The sequence below is a fragment of the Microplitis mediator genome, chromosome 10 (assembly GCF_029852145.1).
Source record: "Microplitis mediator isolate UGA2020A chromosome 10, iyMicMedi2.1, whole genome shotgun sequence".
In the NCBI taxonomy this organism is placed as follows: domain Eukaryota; kingdom Metazoa; phylum Arthropoda; class Insecta; order Hymenoptera; family Braconidae; genus Microplitis; species Microplitis mediator.
The window spans coordinates 8,404,686-8,420,761 of NC_079978.1; the positions used below are offsets into that span (position 1 = coordinate 8,404,686).

A 16,076-nucleotide genomic window follows, 5' to 3' on the forward strand; every position below is an offset into this window, starting at 1 on the left:
ATAGCATTTATTTTTTTTACTCATTTATTCAATTCTAATTTCTTCAGTAGGATACTTAAATAATAAATTATTTTGTATTTTTTAATAAGCATTATGAGCCGTGCACTTTTGGATTTTCCAAGCTTTTTTTATATTTTGGAGGAAATCCAACCTTCTGGCCTAGAGTCGTAATATACTATTTATAAATTAAGTAACAAGTGAATCTAAGCTTTCACATTACATTTAGTAATATATCTTCTTTATTTTGACTTTTTTGATCCTTTGACTTCAACGAAATAAAACTTATCTAGCAGTTGGATTGCAAAATATACACTGTCTTAAGTTTCATACTCTTCTACGACTAAATAAGTTGATAGATTTAGAATACGTTATTAAGTATTTTATAGTTAAATTATATTTTTGACTTAAGAAAGTACATTTTGCTTCAATGGTGCGACTAAACAAATGTCTGGTATTCTTCTGATCTATCTCTAATGTGGAAACACGTATCACTGTGTATAGTTCATTTTATTTCTTCAGAATCACTGTGAAATATATATGAATTTCCCAACATTTAAAACAATAGAAGCAAAATTTATTTTTTTTTTGTCGTAATCATTAATTTTGTGATAATAAATCACTTGTACATATCTCTAAATTATCTTTTGAGTAACGTAAGCCCGGCTTTTGACAGCTCGTTAATCTACCTGGGACTTAGTATAATTTATATTTAGTATGTAATTGTTCCAATTTTCGTAAATAAACATCTACTTAACTACGAAATATTTGTTTTTTTAAATATCATAATATTAGGCAATTATAAAAAAACGATTATGGCATAAATTCAAATAAAGAATTCTTACTTATATATGCGTACGGTATCAGCAATTCCATCTAATATTATCCATATCTATATGTAATACAAATTACATAAAAAAAAGAAAATAATAACAAAGCGTGCTATAATTATGCAGTCTTATCATTCTAAAGAAGTCAACCGTCAGAAATCACTCTCGTAATATTGTTCTATCAAATTACTGTAAATAATTAATAAATATTAGAACGTACCTGTGATATATTAGCATTAATTGATTTAATCATGAAAACTAAAGAAGACAAAGAAAATCAAGAGAAGTTTATTTTACAAGCTTTAGATGAACTTGGACAAAGTTCACAACTTCTTTGGATCGTTTTATTCGCTAGTATTTTAGTCTCATTGATAAATGGATTAAATACGATGTCTTATATATTCATTGCTGAGGTATTTATCACTTTTTATAAAATAATCTATTTATACGTGATAAACTAAAAATTTACAAAGGTACCCAATTATTGGTGCTCTATTCCGGAGCTTAAAAATGCGAATTGGACAGATGAACAAATTAAAAATATTTCTATAATCGACGAATGCCAAAAGTATGATTATAATTACACGTATCTCGCGAATTCGGGATATGAAGAAGCCATAGAATATGTCAAAAATAGTGAATTCAATACCAGTGTTGTTTCTTGTTCGTCGTTTGTATTTGATAATAGCGGAAGGTCGACAATTGTCAATGACGTAAGTATTGAACGACGAATACTTATATTTATTAATAACAATAATAATGTCATTAATGTTTCTTTAATATCAGTGGCAACTGGTCTGCGATAGAAAAGTGTATAGAGCAAATACATTTCTTGTATATGCATTTGGAAAACTTGTTGGTGATGGAACTTTGGGAGCAGTCGCAGATAAATATGGAAGAAAACGAGCATTAATTATTGGAGTATTGTTACAAACTATTGCAGTTTCATCATGTGCATTAGTTCCATGGTTTTGGGCGTATATTATTTTACGATTTATTTTAGGATTAAGCGTTAGTTCTATGTATTCATCAGCATACACAATTCGTAAGAAGTATTTATTATACTTTTCAATAAAGTATGACAGTTGAATAATAATTTTGAAAATCGTAGTGTCGGAAATTACCAAAAGTCACAGAAAAAATGTGTTCGGCGCCATTATTGATTCAATGTTTACAATTGGTTCTTTAATTCTTATAAGTATCGCTTATTTTTTATTAGATTGGCGACATTTGCAATTAGTACTATCATCTTTTACTGTTGCATTAATAATTCTTATTTGGTAAATTATTATTTTTCTTTATAATTTTCATTTTAGTTAGGGGCCGTTTATAAAATACGTCACACAAAATTCTAACTCTTGTTGACCCCCCTCCCCCTTCGTCACTATTTCCGCTATTCCCCTATCAATATTGCGTCACAAATGATTGACCCCCCTTTCCTATTATGACGGAATTATATACATAGAAATATTTATATACTCACAAATATGAAAGAATAAATTTCTATCATAATGAAAAAATAAAATTTAAAAAAACCGAGAGAAAAATTTTAAAAATTGTTTGACAACCTGATTAAAAACTTCGATTGAAACCGCTGAATTCCGATTGACTCCGATTGAAATTCGATAGACTTTCAATTGGAATTAATTGGTTTCAATCGCAGTTTTTTAATCAGGGAAGCTGCGAACGTCACGTTTCCTTAGACCCCTCGTCCCCCCTTGTTTACCTTGCCATAGTAAGCTACACCCCCTTCTCCCCCATAAGTGCGAACGTATTTTATGAACGGTCCATTATCTAAAAACTTTTTTATCATTTTTATTTTACAACTTATGTTTTGATACCCTTTCCCATTAGGTTTGTGCCAGAGTCACCACGGTGGTTAATATCAAAAAATCGTCATGATGAAGCCCAGAAAATAATCGAGAAATATTACAAAGCTATTAATTCACCTTCTCTTATTATAGAAAGCCCAACACTGACATTATTACCATTAGAAAAATCTACACCCGAACAAAATTCTAAGAAAGGTTTGAAACGATATTTTGGAAAATCGACAATTTTATTTTCAGATCCTATATTAAGAAAAAAAATTTTTAGCATGTATTATGTGTTCTCTGTTGCTTTTTCACTTTATTACTACCTTGGTAAATCAAAAATTTTTTTATATTTTTATCAATATATCTACACGGAGAGAAAAATATCGCCAGAATGACTATCCAATGTATCCTCAAATGACGTATCGTCAGAATAACGATTCGTATACCTAATTTAGGAATACTCTCATATTAATTTAATAATCTATAGTATCGTTAAAGTAAACATACGTATTTGGGTTAGGTTAAGTATTCGTTTATTTAATTTAACAATACGACGGATAGCCTTTGTAACGATATGTAGTTTCGTTAATATAGGTATCCGTATCGCCAGCGTGAGGATCCGTATAGCTAAATTGGCTATACGAATCGTCGTTCTCGGTTGCCGGATGCCTAAATACAGAGTTTGCGCAATAGTCATGTCAGCGATTCATGAAATGCCTAAAATAAGGATACGGATCGTCATTTTGACGATCCACTGTGAGGATACTCTGTATAGCTGAACTGGCTATACGGCGTATCGTTAAGTAAGATGACTATACAGCGTATAGCCAAAATAGCGATACGTATACTTAATCTGGCGATATTTTTCTCTCCGTGTATAGGTATATTCAATTATTTATTTTTTTTTTATTTCAGTTTTCAATATTGATCTTTTTGAAACTAATCGTTATATATATTCAGCAATAGGAGCAATTTTCGAACTAATGTCAGTTTTTTCAGTTCCAATAATTTTGTCAAAATTAAGTTGCCAAAAAGCAAGTGCTATACTTCTCATTGTTGCGTCGATTTTTATTCTATCGTCTGTAGCAATTCCGGAAGGCAAAATAAATATAATTATGGGAATGACAATGATATCAAAATTTTTTATAACAGCATGTTTTACTGTTATCTTCTTATATTGCTTAGAATCATTCCCCCCAGGTGTTAGAAATTCGGCTTTTGGTACAAGTTTACTTATGGGCCAAATTGGATCAATGACAGCACCATATATTGTTGATTTGCTTGGTCAAGTTTCCTGGTGGGCACCCCCTGCACTTTGTGCTACTTTATCATTTACAACAGGACTTTTCATTTTTATAATACCCAAAAATGAACTAAATAATGAAAATGATATCAACACTGAAGAAGAAATACCACTGAAGAATAGAACTTAGATAAATTTTATCAATAGATTATAATCATAATTAATTTTGTATTTATTTTTATTTTACCAACCACAATTGAATTCTGTAGAAATTATCTGAATCATTTAATTAATTTCGGTGACATTGAAAATATTATCAGCCGTTTTCTTTGAGATGACATTTCGATTGCAACCAAAATCATTTAAATCAGTTAATTTTTTGAGAGTGATTCCGGATTAAAAGTTATAAAAATTCAGTATTATGTCTGCTTCTTTTAATTTATTAGATCCCTAGATTTTAACGTAAAAAGTCAACCATTAATTGGACTTGAAAATGTATATTGTTCAGAATTATGTATTTTATTGTGAATCAACAAATTAGTGGATTAACACAGTGCCAATTTAAGTATTTGATAATTTGATTCAATAAATGATTTAAATAAATACACTGTAAACTTACAGTGAGACTAAACAAGTGTCTGGTATTTTTCTTATCTACTATATTAGCGCAGAGTATTAGTGCGTATAATTAGCGTTATTTCTCAATAGTATCTGTAGATGGGTACACATAAATCCCCACAACATTTAGGACAGTAAACGCTTGGAATAGATTATCGAAATCATTTCGGTTGCGATAATGAATCACTCAAACGTATCTTTATATTATTATTTCAGTAACGTGGGTCCGGCTGACGGCAGTTTCTTATTTATTCTAGCCGGAATTTGATGTTCTGTATTTTGTACTAACGTGTTTCTATTTTCTCAAAAAATTTTATTATATAAAAAATTATTTATATTTTAATTATTTTTGTAATGCTCAGCATTTCTAATAATGATAATGATCATAAAATTTAGAGGAGTAATAAAATATAATAATGATAACGTTAAAGTAAAGTAATGAGGCCTTTACGTGGGTTCAGCGATTTCTGTGATTAAAAGTCGGACTGTAGAATAAGCAGTTTGTATTCAAATATAATATTATTACGCGAGCTATTCTATTTTCCTAACTTAAATTTTACATATCTTTTATGTATATTTTTTATTTATACAAATGGTTCAATCGGTTGTAGTTTTAATGAATATTAAAAAATTTATATTAAAAGAAAAAAATTATTAAGAACTTTAAATGAATTAGTATCAGAGAATATAGGAACAAAAGCTGGTGTAAATTAACGAATGATTACTTGCAAGTAATAATTCGTTAATTTACACCAGTTTTTGTTCCTATATCCTCCGATACTAATTCATTTAACTAAGTAAGGTTCTGATTAAAATTTAACTAAGAATTTTATTCAAGTCATATTGTTTTATCAGTTTAAAGAAGATGGCTGTTAACATTTGATACTTATGATATTATGTCGTCGGCTTCCATTATTGAAGTAGTTTTATTTCGACAAAACGTACCCGTCATATATCATTAATGAAATGAATCATGGAGAGTGAAGAAAGTAGACGAATTCAAGAGAAGTTTATTTTGCGAGCTTTGGATAAACTTGGAGAAGGTTCACAAATTGTTTGGATGATTTTGGCTGTTAGTGTCTCAGTAACAATTATAAATGGATTACATACAATGGGTTATATATTCATTGCTGAGGTATTTATCACTTTTTATAAAACAATCCAATTATACTTAAATAAATGTTATATTTTTATAGGTACCTAATTATTGGTGCGCTATTCCAGAGCTTACAAATGCAAATTGGACAGATGTACAAATTAAGAATATTTCTATAATCAATGGATGTCAAAAATATGATTATAATTACACGTATCTCGCGAGCTTGGAATATGAAGAAGCCGCAGATTATATCAAAGATAATGAATTCAATACCAGTGTTGTTTCTTGTTCATCGTTTTTATTTGATAAAAGTGGAAGGTCGACGATTGTCAATCAAGTAGGTATTCAATGACGAATACTTGTAATTATTGATAACAATAATAATATTGTTAACGTTTGTTAAACATCAGTGGCAACTGGTCTGTGATAGAAAAGTGTATAGAGCAAATACATTTCTTGCACATGCACTAGGAAAATTATTAGGTGATTTTATTTTGGGAATATACTCAGATAAATATGGAAGAAAACCAACATTAATTATTGGCGTACACTGAGAGAAAAAATCGGTTTTCTGAACTAAGGAATCGTAGTTCACAGACGACTCAGCTATTGAAGTCAGTTTCAGTAACTAATACGCCACAGTAAAGTGCTCTACGACTACATAGTCGTTCTTACTATTTTTAGTTACATATACTAAGATAGCAATAATGAACATAACTAGTTTAGGGAAAGTTTTTATTACTATCAGTTTAAAGTTAACATAACTATAATTTATATTGTAGTAAGCAATTTATTCTTAGTCTAATAAACATTAAGATTATTGTGATGTTAATAATGTACACTTAGTTCTTCAGATCATTTATAATAGTAGCAAAAAGTATTTGTGTCTAGATGTACACACTAGAAAATCGAACTTTCTGCGAATGTACTAATTTGACTTATTGTAACTAAACATTCATAGTTACCATTGCCATAATTTAGTATTGCAAGAAACAAATTTATTTAGCGATCTGTAGTGCAAATTTTGTTTTATTGTTACTGAATTCTTCTTTCTTTAATAGCCAACATTTATATGATAAATACAGAAAATTTTTTTTCTATTACATTAAATGTACTTGATGTTTTTCTATTATTACAAAAATTATTTTAGGAAACATTAATGTTAAACATTAATGTCATAATGTAATTTAGTACATACTATATTACAATCAAAAATGATACTAGTCACTCTGTCAAATAACAGATAAATTCTAATGCCAGAATTGTTCTCAAGCTTGGAATATAATACTTCTGAAATAAATTTCTTATCAGGGACACTACAAAAGGTGGGCGCGATCTAGTGGCGAGCACCGAACTACTCCCAATGCTGTTGCCTTGCTCTGGTGACTTCTCTCTCCTCCATATATATCTTTTCTCCCAAGAAATTTATCCCTTAGTTTAAGCAACTATTCTGTTTTGGTTGGAGCATGAAAAGTTCTTGCGCTAAATAATAGTACTCATTCAGAGAAATTTTATTTTCTTTAAACAAAAAAGTGCAGATTGCTACAAAAAACTATTACATCTTGCTTCAAAAAAATATCTAATATTAAGAAATAAAAACTTCTGTGACAAGTAAAAATTTATCTTGAATTTTTATCTCGAATCGAAATATTTTTTTTCAAGTCAACATATTCTCACGCTTAAATCGAAAAATGTTTACTTATTTAAAGAGTTTTAATTTCTTAATATAGGAGATATGTTAGTTTTTAGTAACAATTGCATTTTTTAGTTTGAAGAAAATAAATTTTCTCAGAATAACTACTATTTTTTTAACGCGAGAATTTTTGTATGCTTCAACCAAAAAAAAAAAAAAAAAAAAGTTGTTTAAGCTAAAAGGAAAATTTATTGGGAGAAAAGATATAAATTATCTTGATTGATTTTCATTTTAATAAATAATTCCGAATTGATTGACAACAAAAAATTTTTACACGCCCTTTTGGTATAAAAAAAAAAATTTTTTTTCACTTTTTTAATCGATCTTCACATTTTTAACAATTCGGAATTGATAAGCAAAAAAAATGTTTGATACGCTTCTTTGGCTCAGCAGAACCAATAAGGTGTATATTTTGCAGTACGCACTTTTGGCATTAGGATCGGAATTTATAGCCAGAGAAACTAAATATTAAGGATATCCATAACTATATTCTCCTTTGAATTTTTTTTTACAGTTGATTATTAGTCAGCAGAAATATTCTATAATTATTAAATTAACTGGAAATTGGTTGTTTAGACAACTAAGATGAAATAGTACGGTTGATACTTTTGTCAGTAGTAAAAGAAACTAAATAAATGCAGTTCTATGAGACGGCAACTAAACTCTTAGTTGAGTCAACTATTAAAATTATTTCTACCAACTATCATACAGTCACTAAGCTAACATAGTTACTGTATCTATATTATGTTAATCGACTCAATGATAAAGGTAATATTGTGTTCACTACTAAGTCTTGATTTAAAAAGATTGAAGTTTTGTAGTGACCATAATGAGGCAAAAATAGTTTCTTAAGTTTAGTTAATGTAACTATTTTTTCGTGCTGATTCACACTAGTATATAGTTCCAGTAACAATAAAAATTGGTTAAGGAGACTATATTTTTATATCTGTCGCTGAATAGTTCAGGTTACTAAGCACTTTTCTCTCAGTGTAGTATTACAAATTGTTTTCGTACCTATACCTGTAATATTTCCATGGTTTTGGGCTTATATTATTTCTAAATTTTTTGTGGGAGCAAGCCTAAGTTCTATGTATTCAACAGGATATACTATTTGTAAGAATGAAATCCATCATTTCTGATTTTGGCTGAAGTGTGACTAATAAATAATCCTTTGAATTTTATAGTATCGGAGGTTTCCAAAAGTCACAAAAAAAATTTATTTGGTACAATTATTGATACGATGTTCCCCATTGGCACTTTATTTCTTATAATAATAGCTTATTTTCTATCCGATTGGCGACATTTGCAATTAGCAATGTCATCATTTACTTTGTTATTAGTAATTATTATTTGGTAATTTTTTTTTTCTATAGTTTACATAGTATCCATCTAAACAAATTAATTTTTTTATCATTAACTAAAAACGTATCTATGTTATTCTACTTGTCAGGTTTGTACCAGAGTCGCCAAGATGGTTGATATCACAAAATCGTCATGACGAAGCAAAAAAAATAATCGAAAAATATTATAAAGCTATTAATAAACCGACTCTTATTACAGAAAGTCCAACTCTATCATTACGATCAGAAAGTTCTGATGTGAAAACCAAGAAAAAAAAAGAATTCAAACGATATTTTGGGAAATCGAAAATTCTTTTCTCAGATCCAGTTTTGCGAAAAAAACTTTTTATCATGTATTTTGCATTCTTCGTCACTCTATCTGTCGGGTACTGTCTGAGTAAGAAAAAAATTAATATTTATTTTAGAAATATACATATTCAATTATTTATTTTTGTTTTTTTGTTTCAGTTTTCAATATAGATCTTTTTGAAACTAATCGTTATATTTATTCATCGATAGCAGCATCCATTGAACTAATTGCTCTCCTGTCAATTCCAGTGATTTTGTTAAAATTAAGTTGCAAAAAAGCAAGTTGTATAATTTATATACTTGCGTCTATTTGTATGCTGTCTATCATAGCTGTTCCAAAAGAAAACATAAATGTAATTATGGGAATGACAATGGTAGCAAAATTTTGCTTGATAACAAGTTTTACTGTAAACATGTTACTTGCTTCTGAATTATTTCCGATAGCGGTTCGAAATACAGCCATAGGAACGGGCTTAGTTATGTCACAACTTGGATCTATGACAGCTCCATACATTATTGACTTTCTTAGTCAAGTTGCTTGGTGGGCTCCTACTACACTTTGCGGCATTTCATCATTCATAGCTGGGCTCCTCTGTTTAATTATCCCTACTTAAATGATTTAATTTATTTTTATTTATTCAACGGAAACCCCAATAAATTTTTATTAATTTTAAATAAATCAGTCCATTGAAAATGAATATCTCATTTTTTAAATAAATTCTTAAAAAAAAAAAAAACCTTATATTTTTTTTTTTTTTTTTTTAAATAATTGACATTTTCATCAATTCAATTTGAAGTTGTAATCTTTTTCAACTTCTCGTAATTACGTCATTGAAATGTCAAGACAAATTTAAAACAATTAAAATTCTTTTTTTTTTATCTTCAAGCAGGTATTGGCGGCATTACCATGAAATCTAACCAGTTTTTTCGTAAAGGTAATTCTAGGAAATCAAAATTTTAAAGTCGTATATATTTACATTCAAAGGTCTTGAAAAAAATATGGATATCGAACTTCAATATAAATTATGTTTTTTATAAATCAAAGATTTTTTAAAGTCTCTCATAAGACAATTATGATTTTTACAGAAATTCTATTTTTATAGATATATATTTATATATATGTGTGTAAACATAAATATATGAAATATTAATATGTGCTATAAAGATGTAGAGATAAACAATATTTGTAGATATATATAGATATATATTTCTTGTACATAAAAAAGAAGGATAACAGAAAATAATCGAAAACTTAATAATATATTTTTGTTCAAAATTCAAATTGATTCGAAAAATAATCAAGTTATTTTTTCATCCTTTTTTTTACTAGAAATTAAACAATTCCATTAATATCAAAAATGTATTCAAGATGTATAAGAGTATACGAGTAAATTGCAATATGCAACTTTATAGTTGTTAACTATAACTAATCGATACTGCAGTTAAATAATCATAATAAAATGTGCAGAATTAATAACATATTAATATTCAATTTAGATAAAATATTAAAGATACTGTAAAAATTCATTGTTATTAAATTTGTTATATATAATTCATTGTTGGAGTGAAGTTATGGTTTGCTTATTTTGTTGTCGATTATTTTACTACGGAGCCAATTATTCACTTCCCTGATTAAAAAAAAAGAATTTGATAGAATTAAAAAAATTTATATTCTCACGAATGCTATCCAATCATGAAAATATGATTCAGAAGGACTCAGAAGACATTATTTCAGTATTAAAAATTATTCAGTAGAAATAGAAATTTATAATACTAGTCGAATCCTTTTGTAACCTAAAAAGATAATTAAATGAAAACATTATTTCAGGATTAAAAGGATTCAATAAAATCAGAAATTTTAAATGCTAGTTTAATTCTGTCATATCCTATTACTTCTTTCGATCATTTTAGTATTAAAAAGTATTTAATATGATTAATCGTGAATTTTGAAAAAGAATTTACAGTATTCAGCAGAATTTGAAAATATTAACATTTTATTTCTTTTTAATTCTATCAAATTCCTTTTTTTAATCAGGGTTATCTCAACATTGGATCATTATGTGTCATTGTCAAATATCATTTTTTTTTGTGTTCAATATGATTTATGATTAAAATTTAATCAATCTTTATTTTTAGGACCTATCTAGAAATATTATCTCTCAAAAAGTTTTTCAGACGAATTAAATTCAAATGTTGAACTATTTCTTTTTTTTTGTTTAATCCTAAACGATAAATAAATAGATCCGCAAATTGTAAAGTTTTCTGTTATAAGGTGAAAAACCTAGTGCCCAATCACTCCATGTACTTATATATCTACATTTAGTCAAATCTAGCAAATATAGATATACAAATACACGAGTGATTGAGTACTAGTTCTCTGATCGAATACTGGGTCTCTGACCTTGGCATATAATTAAGTTAGAGTTTTATGTTTCATCTGCATTTTTAAAACTGAGTTTTTTATCACTGCATAATTTTTAGCTTATCGTTTCAATTAATAGTACAGAAAAATAGACTGTCAGACTAAACAAATACCCAGTATTTCCCTTATCGATTATTAGCGCAGAGTATTAGTGCGTATAATTAGCGTTATTTCTCAATAGTATCTGTAGATGGGTACACGTAAATCACCTCAACATTTAGGACAGTAAACGCTTGGAATAGATTATCGAAATCATTTCCTTTGCGATAATGAATCACTTAAACGTATCTTGATATTATCATTTCAGTAACGTGGGTCCGGCTGACGGCAGTTTCTTATTTATTCTAGCCGGAATTTGATGTTCTGTATTTTGTACTAACGTGTTACTATTTTCTCAGAAACTTTTATTATATAAAAAATTATTTATATTTTAATTATTTTTGTAATACTCAGCAATTCTAATAATGATAATGATCATAAAATTTAGAGAAGTAATAAAATATAATAATGATAACGTTAAAGTAAAGTAATGAGGCCTTTACGTGGGTTCAGCGATTTCTGTGATTAAAAGTCGGACTATAGAATAGACAGTTTGCATTTAAATATAATATTATTAAACGAGCCATTCTATTTTCCTAACTTAAATTTTACATATCTTTTATGTATATTTTTTATTTATACAAATGGTACAATCGTTTGTAGGTTTGATCAATATGAAAAAAATTATATTAAAACAAAAAAATGATTAAGAATTTTATTCAAGTCATATTGTTTTACCAGTTTGAAGAAGACGGTTGTTAAAATTCAATACTTATGATATTAGGTCGTTAGGATTTTTTTATATTTTTTATTAATGTGGTTTTATTAAGAACGAATTTACCTATCATACATTAGCATTATTTGAATAAATGATGGAAAGTGAAGAAAATAAAAAAACCCAAGAGAAGAATATTTTGCGAGCTTTGGATAAACTTGGAGAGGGTTCTCAACTTCTTTGGATTGTTTTGGCTGTTTGTGTCTCAGTATCGTTGATAAATGGATTACATACGATGTCTTATATCTTCATTGCTGAGGTATTTATCACTTTTTATAAATTAATCTATTTATACGTGATGAACTAAAAATTTATAAAGGTACCCAATTATTGGTGCTCCATTCCGGAGCTTACAAATGCGAATTGGACAGATGAACAAATTAAAAATATTTCTATAATCGACGAATGCCAAAAGTATGATTATAATTATACATATCTCGCAAGTTTGAGACATGAAGAAGCGATAGAATATGTAGAAGATATTGAATTTAATACCAGTGTTGTTTCTTGTTCATCGTTTGTATTTGATAAAAGTGGAAGGTCGACGATTGTCAATCAAGTAAGTATTCAACGACGAATATTTATGGTTATTGATAATAATAATAATATTGTTAATGTTTCTTTCATACAAGTGGCAATTAGTCTGCGATAGAAAAGTGCATCGAGCAAATACATTTCTTGCGTATGCACTTGGAAAATTATTAGGTGATTTAATTTTGGGAATATACTCAGATAAATATGGAAGAAAACAAGCATTGATGGTCGGCTTAGTATTACAAATTGTTTTTGTATTTTTATCTGGATTAGTCCCATGGTTTTGGGCTTATGTTGTTTCCAAATTCTTTATAGGAGCAAGCGTTAGTTCTATGTATTCATCAGCATACACAATTTGTAAGAAGAATTAAGTATACTTTAAACAAATGTATGACATAAAGTGATAATTTTTCAAATTTTAGTGTCGGAAGTTGCAAAAAATCATAAAAAAAATTTAGTTGGCACAATTATGGATACAATGTTCCCAATTGGCACTTTAGTTCTTATAGGGATAGCGTATTTTGTATTGGATTGGCGATATTTGCAATTAGCACTGTCATTTTTTTCTTTTTCAGCAGTAATTATCATTTGGTAAATTTTTTTCTTTATAATTTACATATTATTCATCTAAACAAATTAATTTTTTTATCATTAACTAAAAACGTATCTATGTTATTCTACTTGTCAGGTTTGTACCAGAGTCGCCGAGATGGTTGATATCACAAAATCGTCATGACGAAGCAAAAAAAATAATCGAAAAATATTATAAAGCTATTAATAAACCGACTCTTATTACAGAAAGTCCAACTCTATCATTACGATCAGAAAGTTCTGATGTGAAAACTAAGAAAACAAAAGGATTCAAACGATATTTTGGGAAATCGAAAATTCTTTTCTCAGATCCAGTTTTGCGAAAAAAACTTCTTATCATGTATTTTGCATTCTTCGTCACTCTGTCGGTCGGGTACTGTCTAAGTAAGAAAAAAATTAATATTTATTTTATAAATATACATATTCAATTATTTATTTATGTTTTTTTGTTTCAGTTTTCAATATAGATCTTTTTGAAACTAATCGTTATATTTACTCATCGATAGCAGCATCTATTGAACTAATTGCACTCATGTCAATTCCAGTAGTTTTGTTAAAATTAAGTTGCAAAAAAGCAAGTTGTATAATTTATATACTTGCGTCTATTTGTATGCTGTCTATCATAGCTGTTCCAAAAGAAAACATAAATGTAATCATGGGAATGACAATGGTAGCAAAATTTTGCTTAATAACAAGTTTTACTGTAAACATGTTACTCGCTTCTGAATTATTTCCAATAGCCGTTAGAAATACAGCTCTGGGATCGATCTTAGTTATGGCACAACTTGGATCTATGACAGCACCATACATTATTGACTTTCTTAGTCAAGTTGCTTGGTGGGCCCCTACTACCCTTTGCGGTATTTCATCACTCATTGCTGGGCTTCTCTGTTTAATTATCCCTTTATAAATAATCAAATTTTTTTCGGAATTAATTTGACTACAAACCCAACGAGTTTGGATGAGTTTAATGCTAAGTAGTCTATTTAAAAATTATCACTTAATTTTTAAAACTCTATGAAAATTTCGAATCAGAAATTTATTCATAAAAAAAAATATACATTTTCCCGAAGTAATAGATGATTTTATCATTTAATTAAAACCATTAATCTCTTCCATCTACTTATAATGACGTTCTTAAAATCTCATGATAAATTTACGTTAATATTATTTTCATTATGTTGAAGCGGATATAGCCGGCATTTATCATCAAATCAAGCCGTAGCTTTCAAGTATCGGTAATTTCTAGAGGTAACACTTTTGAAATTATTCTCTTAATTTGAATCAGTGGTTTACTAGTAAAACTCACTGATTCGATCAGTGATCTTGGCGGCCATTTAATTCCATTGGTTACCCAGTGAACTTCACTGGTAAATCAGTGAATTTTAATGGCGGACATAAAAGTCACTGATTCATCAGTGACTTGATATAACTTTCATCATAACCCAACTTTTACACATAGGGCATTATTAACTTCCCGCTAAGAAAATTGAAAATTTTAAAAAAAGGGAAGTTATTGGTTTCGGTCCGATTTTTGAAAATCGAGTTTTCATCAGATGTCGACGTTTTGAGGTCCTAGGAAACTATTCTGACTATTCCCGAATGGACGTCCGTGTGTATGTGTGTGTGTGTGTGAACTTTTTTTTGTCCGACGATATCTTTGGAACGGATGAACCGATTTGAACGTACTTGGTGGCGATCGAAAGAGCTCACCAAAACTTAGTCTTGATTAGATTTTGGGGTAAATCGATCATGTAGTTTACAAGTTATACAAAGAATAAAAATTTAAAAAAAATTTTTTTTTTTTTTGGTTTTTTATTGATTTCTCAGAAACGACTTATACGATCAACTCCAAAATCTAATCAGCTCTAGAACTTGATAAAACGCGTCGATTGCCACCTTAGCCATCTCAATCGGATAATTCGTTCGAGAGTTATCGCGGGCAAAAGAAATGGTAAAAAACGGTTTTTTGCGAATATCTTCGAAACAACTGAACCGAACAATTTCAAAATTTTATCAGCTCTAGAACTCAATAAAATACGCCGATTGCCACCTCAACCATCAAAATCGGTCAATTCGTTCCTGAGATATCGTGGGAGAAAGAAATGCTAATATCGGTTTTTTTCGAAAACAATGGCACACAAAAGTATTTTCGAGCTCGAAGAGCTCGAAAATAGCGGGAAGTTTTGGGGCTGGCCCGCAGGGTCAACCGATAGACAGATTTTTATTTATAGTTGAGTCAGCAAAAGAATAGGCTTTTCTCCCGCCATTTTTCTACAATTAAGTAATTACTGCGCATGCGCGTCAGTGCAAAGTCATGGACTTCATCATAGCTAAGTAGTGGGAGAAAAGCCCATTCTTTTGCAAACTTAACTGTACGTAAAATGAATAAATTAAAAGCACATTTACGCAAATTTACTATATCCAACTTTCATTATATTAAGCATATTCAAATTATTCAAAGTAATGTGGAAAAAAGAGACTACACTCGAACTTCGAAATTTTACAAATATAATGGTCGATTAAATTATAAAAATTATCAAGGCTTGGAGGATAGCTTAAATTAAAAACATAATATAATTTATGTAAAATAGAAAATGCAATAATAGAGTCACAATTTAACTTGAAATGTATTAATTAATTCAATCGACATTAATAAACAAACATCAGGTTATGTATAACTTTCTATAACCGGTATAACGTATAACTAATCATAGGTCGCTGTTGACAACGGACACTCGAGGTACTTAAATTTTGCATTGGTTTGAA

The 16,076-nt window shown here is 28.7% G+C and overlaps 3 protein-coding genes across 7 annotated transcripts; all 3 read left to right on the plus strand.

Annotated features, from left to right (window-relative positions):
* Positions 1-929: 929 nt before the first annotated feature.
* Positions 930-8,998, plus strand: LOC130676077 (organic cation transporter protein-like). 4 transcript variants are annotated; one of them, XM_057482064.1, is made up of 9 exons: positions 930-1,240; positions 1,301-1,540; positions 1,614-1,872; positions 1,939-2,107; positions 2,682-2,971; positions 3,560-4,565; positions 5,361-5,640; positions 5,702-5,941; positions 8,858-8,998. In XM_057482064.1, the coding sequence occupies exons 1-6, from the start codon at positions 1,079-1,081 to the stop codon at positions 4,075-4,077; spliced, it is 1,638 nt and encodes a 545-aa protein (XP_057338047.1). In that variant the 5' UTR covers positions 930-1,078; the 3' UTR covers positions 4,078-4,565; positions 5,361-5,640; positions 5,702-5,941; positions 8,858-8,998. The 4 variants fall into 4 exon arrangements, with proteins under 4 accessions (XP_057338047.1, XP_057338046.1, XP_057338048.1 ...); XM_057482063.1 differs by lacking the exon at positions 8,858-8,998 and adding an exon at positions 6,015-7,076; XM_057482065.1 differs by lacking the exon at positions 8,858-8,998 and adding an exon at positions 6,015-7,076 and having other exon boundaries at positions 3,560-4,528.
* LOC130676079 (solute carrier family 22 member 1-like) lies at positions 7,571-9,698 on the plus strand. 2 transcript variants are annotated; one of them, XM_057482068.1, is made up of 4 exons: positions 7,571-8,410; positions 8,482-8,650; positions 8,748-9,023; positions 9,106-9,263. In XM_057482068.1, exons 1-4 carry the CDS (start codon positions 8,386-8,388, stop codon positions 9,125-9,127), a joined length of 492 nt encoding a protein of 163 aa, XP_057338051.1. In that variant the 5' UTR covers positions 7,571-8,385; the 3' UTR covers positions 9,128-9,263. The 2 variants fall into 2 exon arrangements, with proteins under 2 accessions (XP_057338051.1, XP_057338050.1); XM_057482067.1 differs by having other exon boundaries at positions 7,577-8,410; positions 8,748-9,034; positions 9,106-9,698.
* A 1,979-nt stretch (positions 9,699-11,677) lies between these two features.
* Positions 11,678-14,925, plus strand: LOC130676761 (organic cation transporter protein-like). Its single transcript, XM_057483254.1, has 6 exons — positions 11,678-12,441; positions 12,502-12,741; positions 12,815-13,073; positions 13,139-13,307; positions 13,405-13,691; positions 13,763-14,925. The coding sequence occupies exons 1-6, from the start codon at positions 12,277-12,279 to the stop codon at positions 14,215-14,217; spliced, it is 1,575 nt and encodes a 524-aa protein (XP_057339237.1). The 5' UTR covers positions 11,678-12,276; the 3' UTR covers positions 14,218-14,925.
* Positions 14,926-16,076: the final 1,151 nt, after the last annotated feature.

What these genes read in the sequence shown, in the direction of transcription:
- LOC130676077 (XM_057482064.1), top strand. Translation starts at nt 1,079, where the DNA reads ATGAAAACTAAAGAAGACAAAGAAAATCAAGAGAAGTTTATTTTACAA. An exon ending in TTCATCAGCATACACAATTC is followed by an intron (nt 1,873 to 1,938) that starts GTAAGAAGTATT and finishes TGAAAATCGTAG; the next exon opens with TGTCGGAAATTACCAAAAGT. An exon ending in GCATTAATAATTCTTATTTG is followed by an intron (nt 2,108 to 2,681) that starts GTAAATTATTAT and finishes CTTTCCCATTAG; the next exon opens with GTTTGTGCCAGAGTCACCAC.
- LOC130676079 (XM_057482067.1), top strand. Translation starts at nt 8,386, where the DNA reads ATGTATTCAACAGGATATACTATTT. An exon ending in TTCAACAGGATATACTATTT is followed by an intron (nt 8,411 to 8,481) that starts GTAAGAATGAAA and finishes TGAATTTTATAG; the next exon opens with TATCGGAGGTTTCCAAAAGT. An exon ending in ATCTGTCGGGTACTGTCTGA is followed by an intron (nt 9,035 to 9,105) that starts GTAAGAAAAAAA and finishes TTTTTGTTTCAG; the next exon opens with TTTTCAATATAGATCTTTTT.
- LOC130676761 (XM_057483254.1), top strand. Translation starts at nt 12,277, where the DNA reads ATGATGGAAAGTGAAGAAAATAAAAAAACCCAAGAGAAGAATATTTTG. An exon ending in CTTATATCTTCATTGCTGAG is followed by an intron (nt 12,442 to 12,501) that starts GTATTTATCACT and finishes AAATTTATAAAG; the next exon opens with GTACCCAATTATTGGTGCTC. An exon ending in TTCATCAGCATACACAATTT is followed by an intron (nt 13,074 to 13,138) that starts GTAAGAAGAATT and finishes TTCAAATTTTAG; the next exon opens with TGTCGGAAGTTGCAAAAAAT.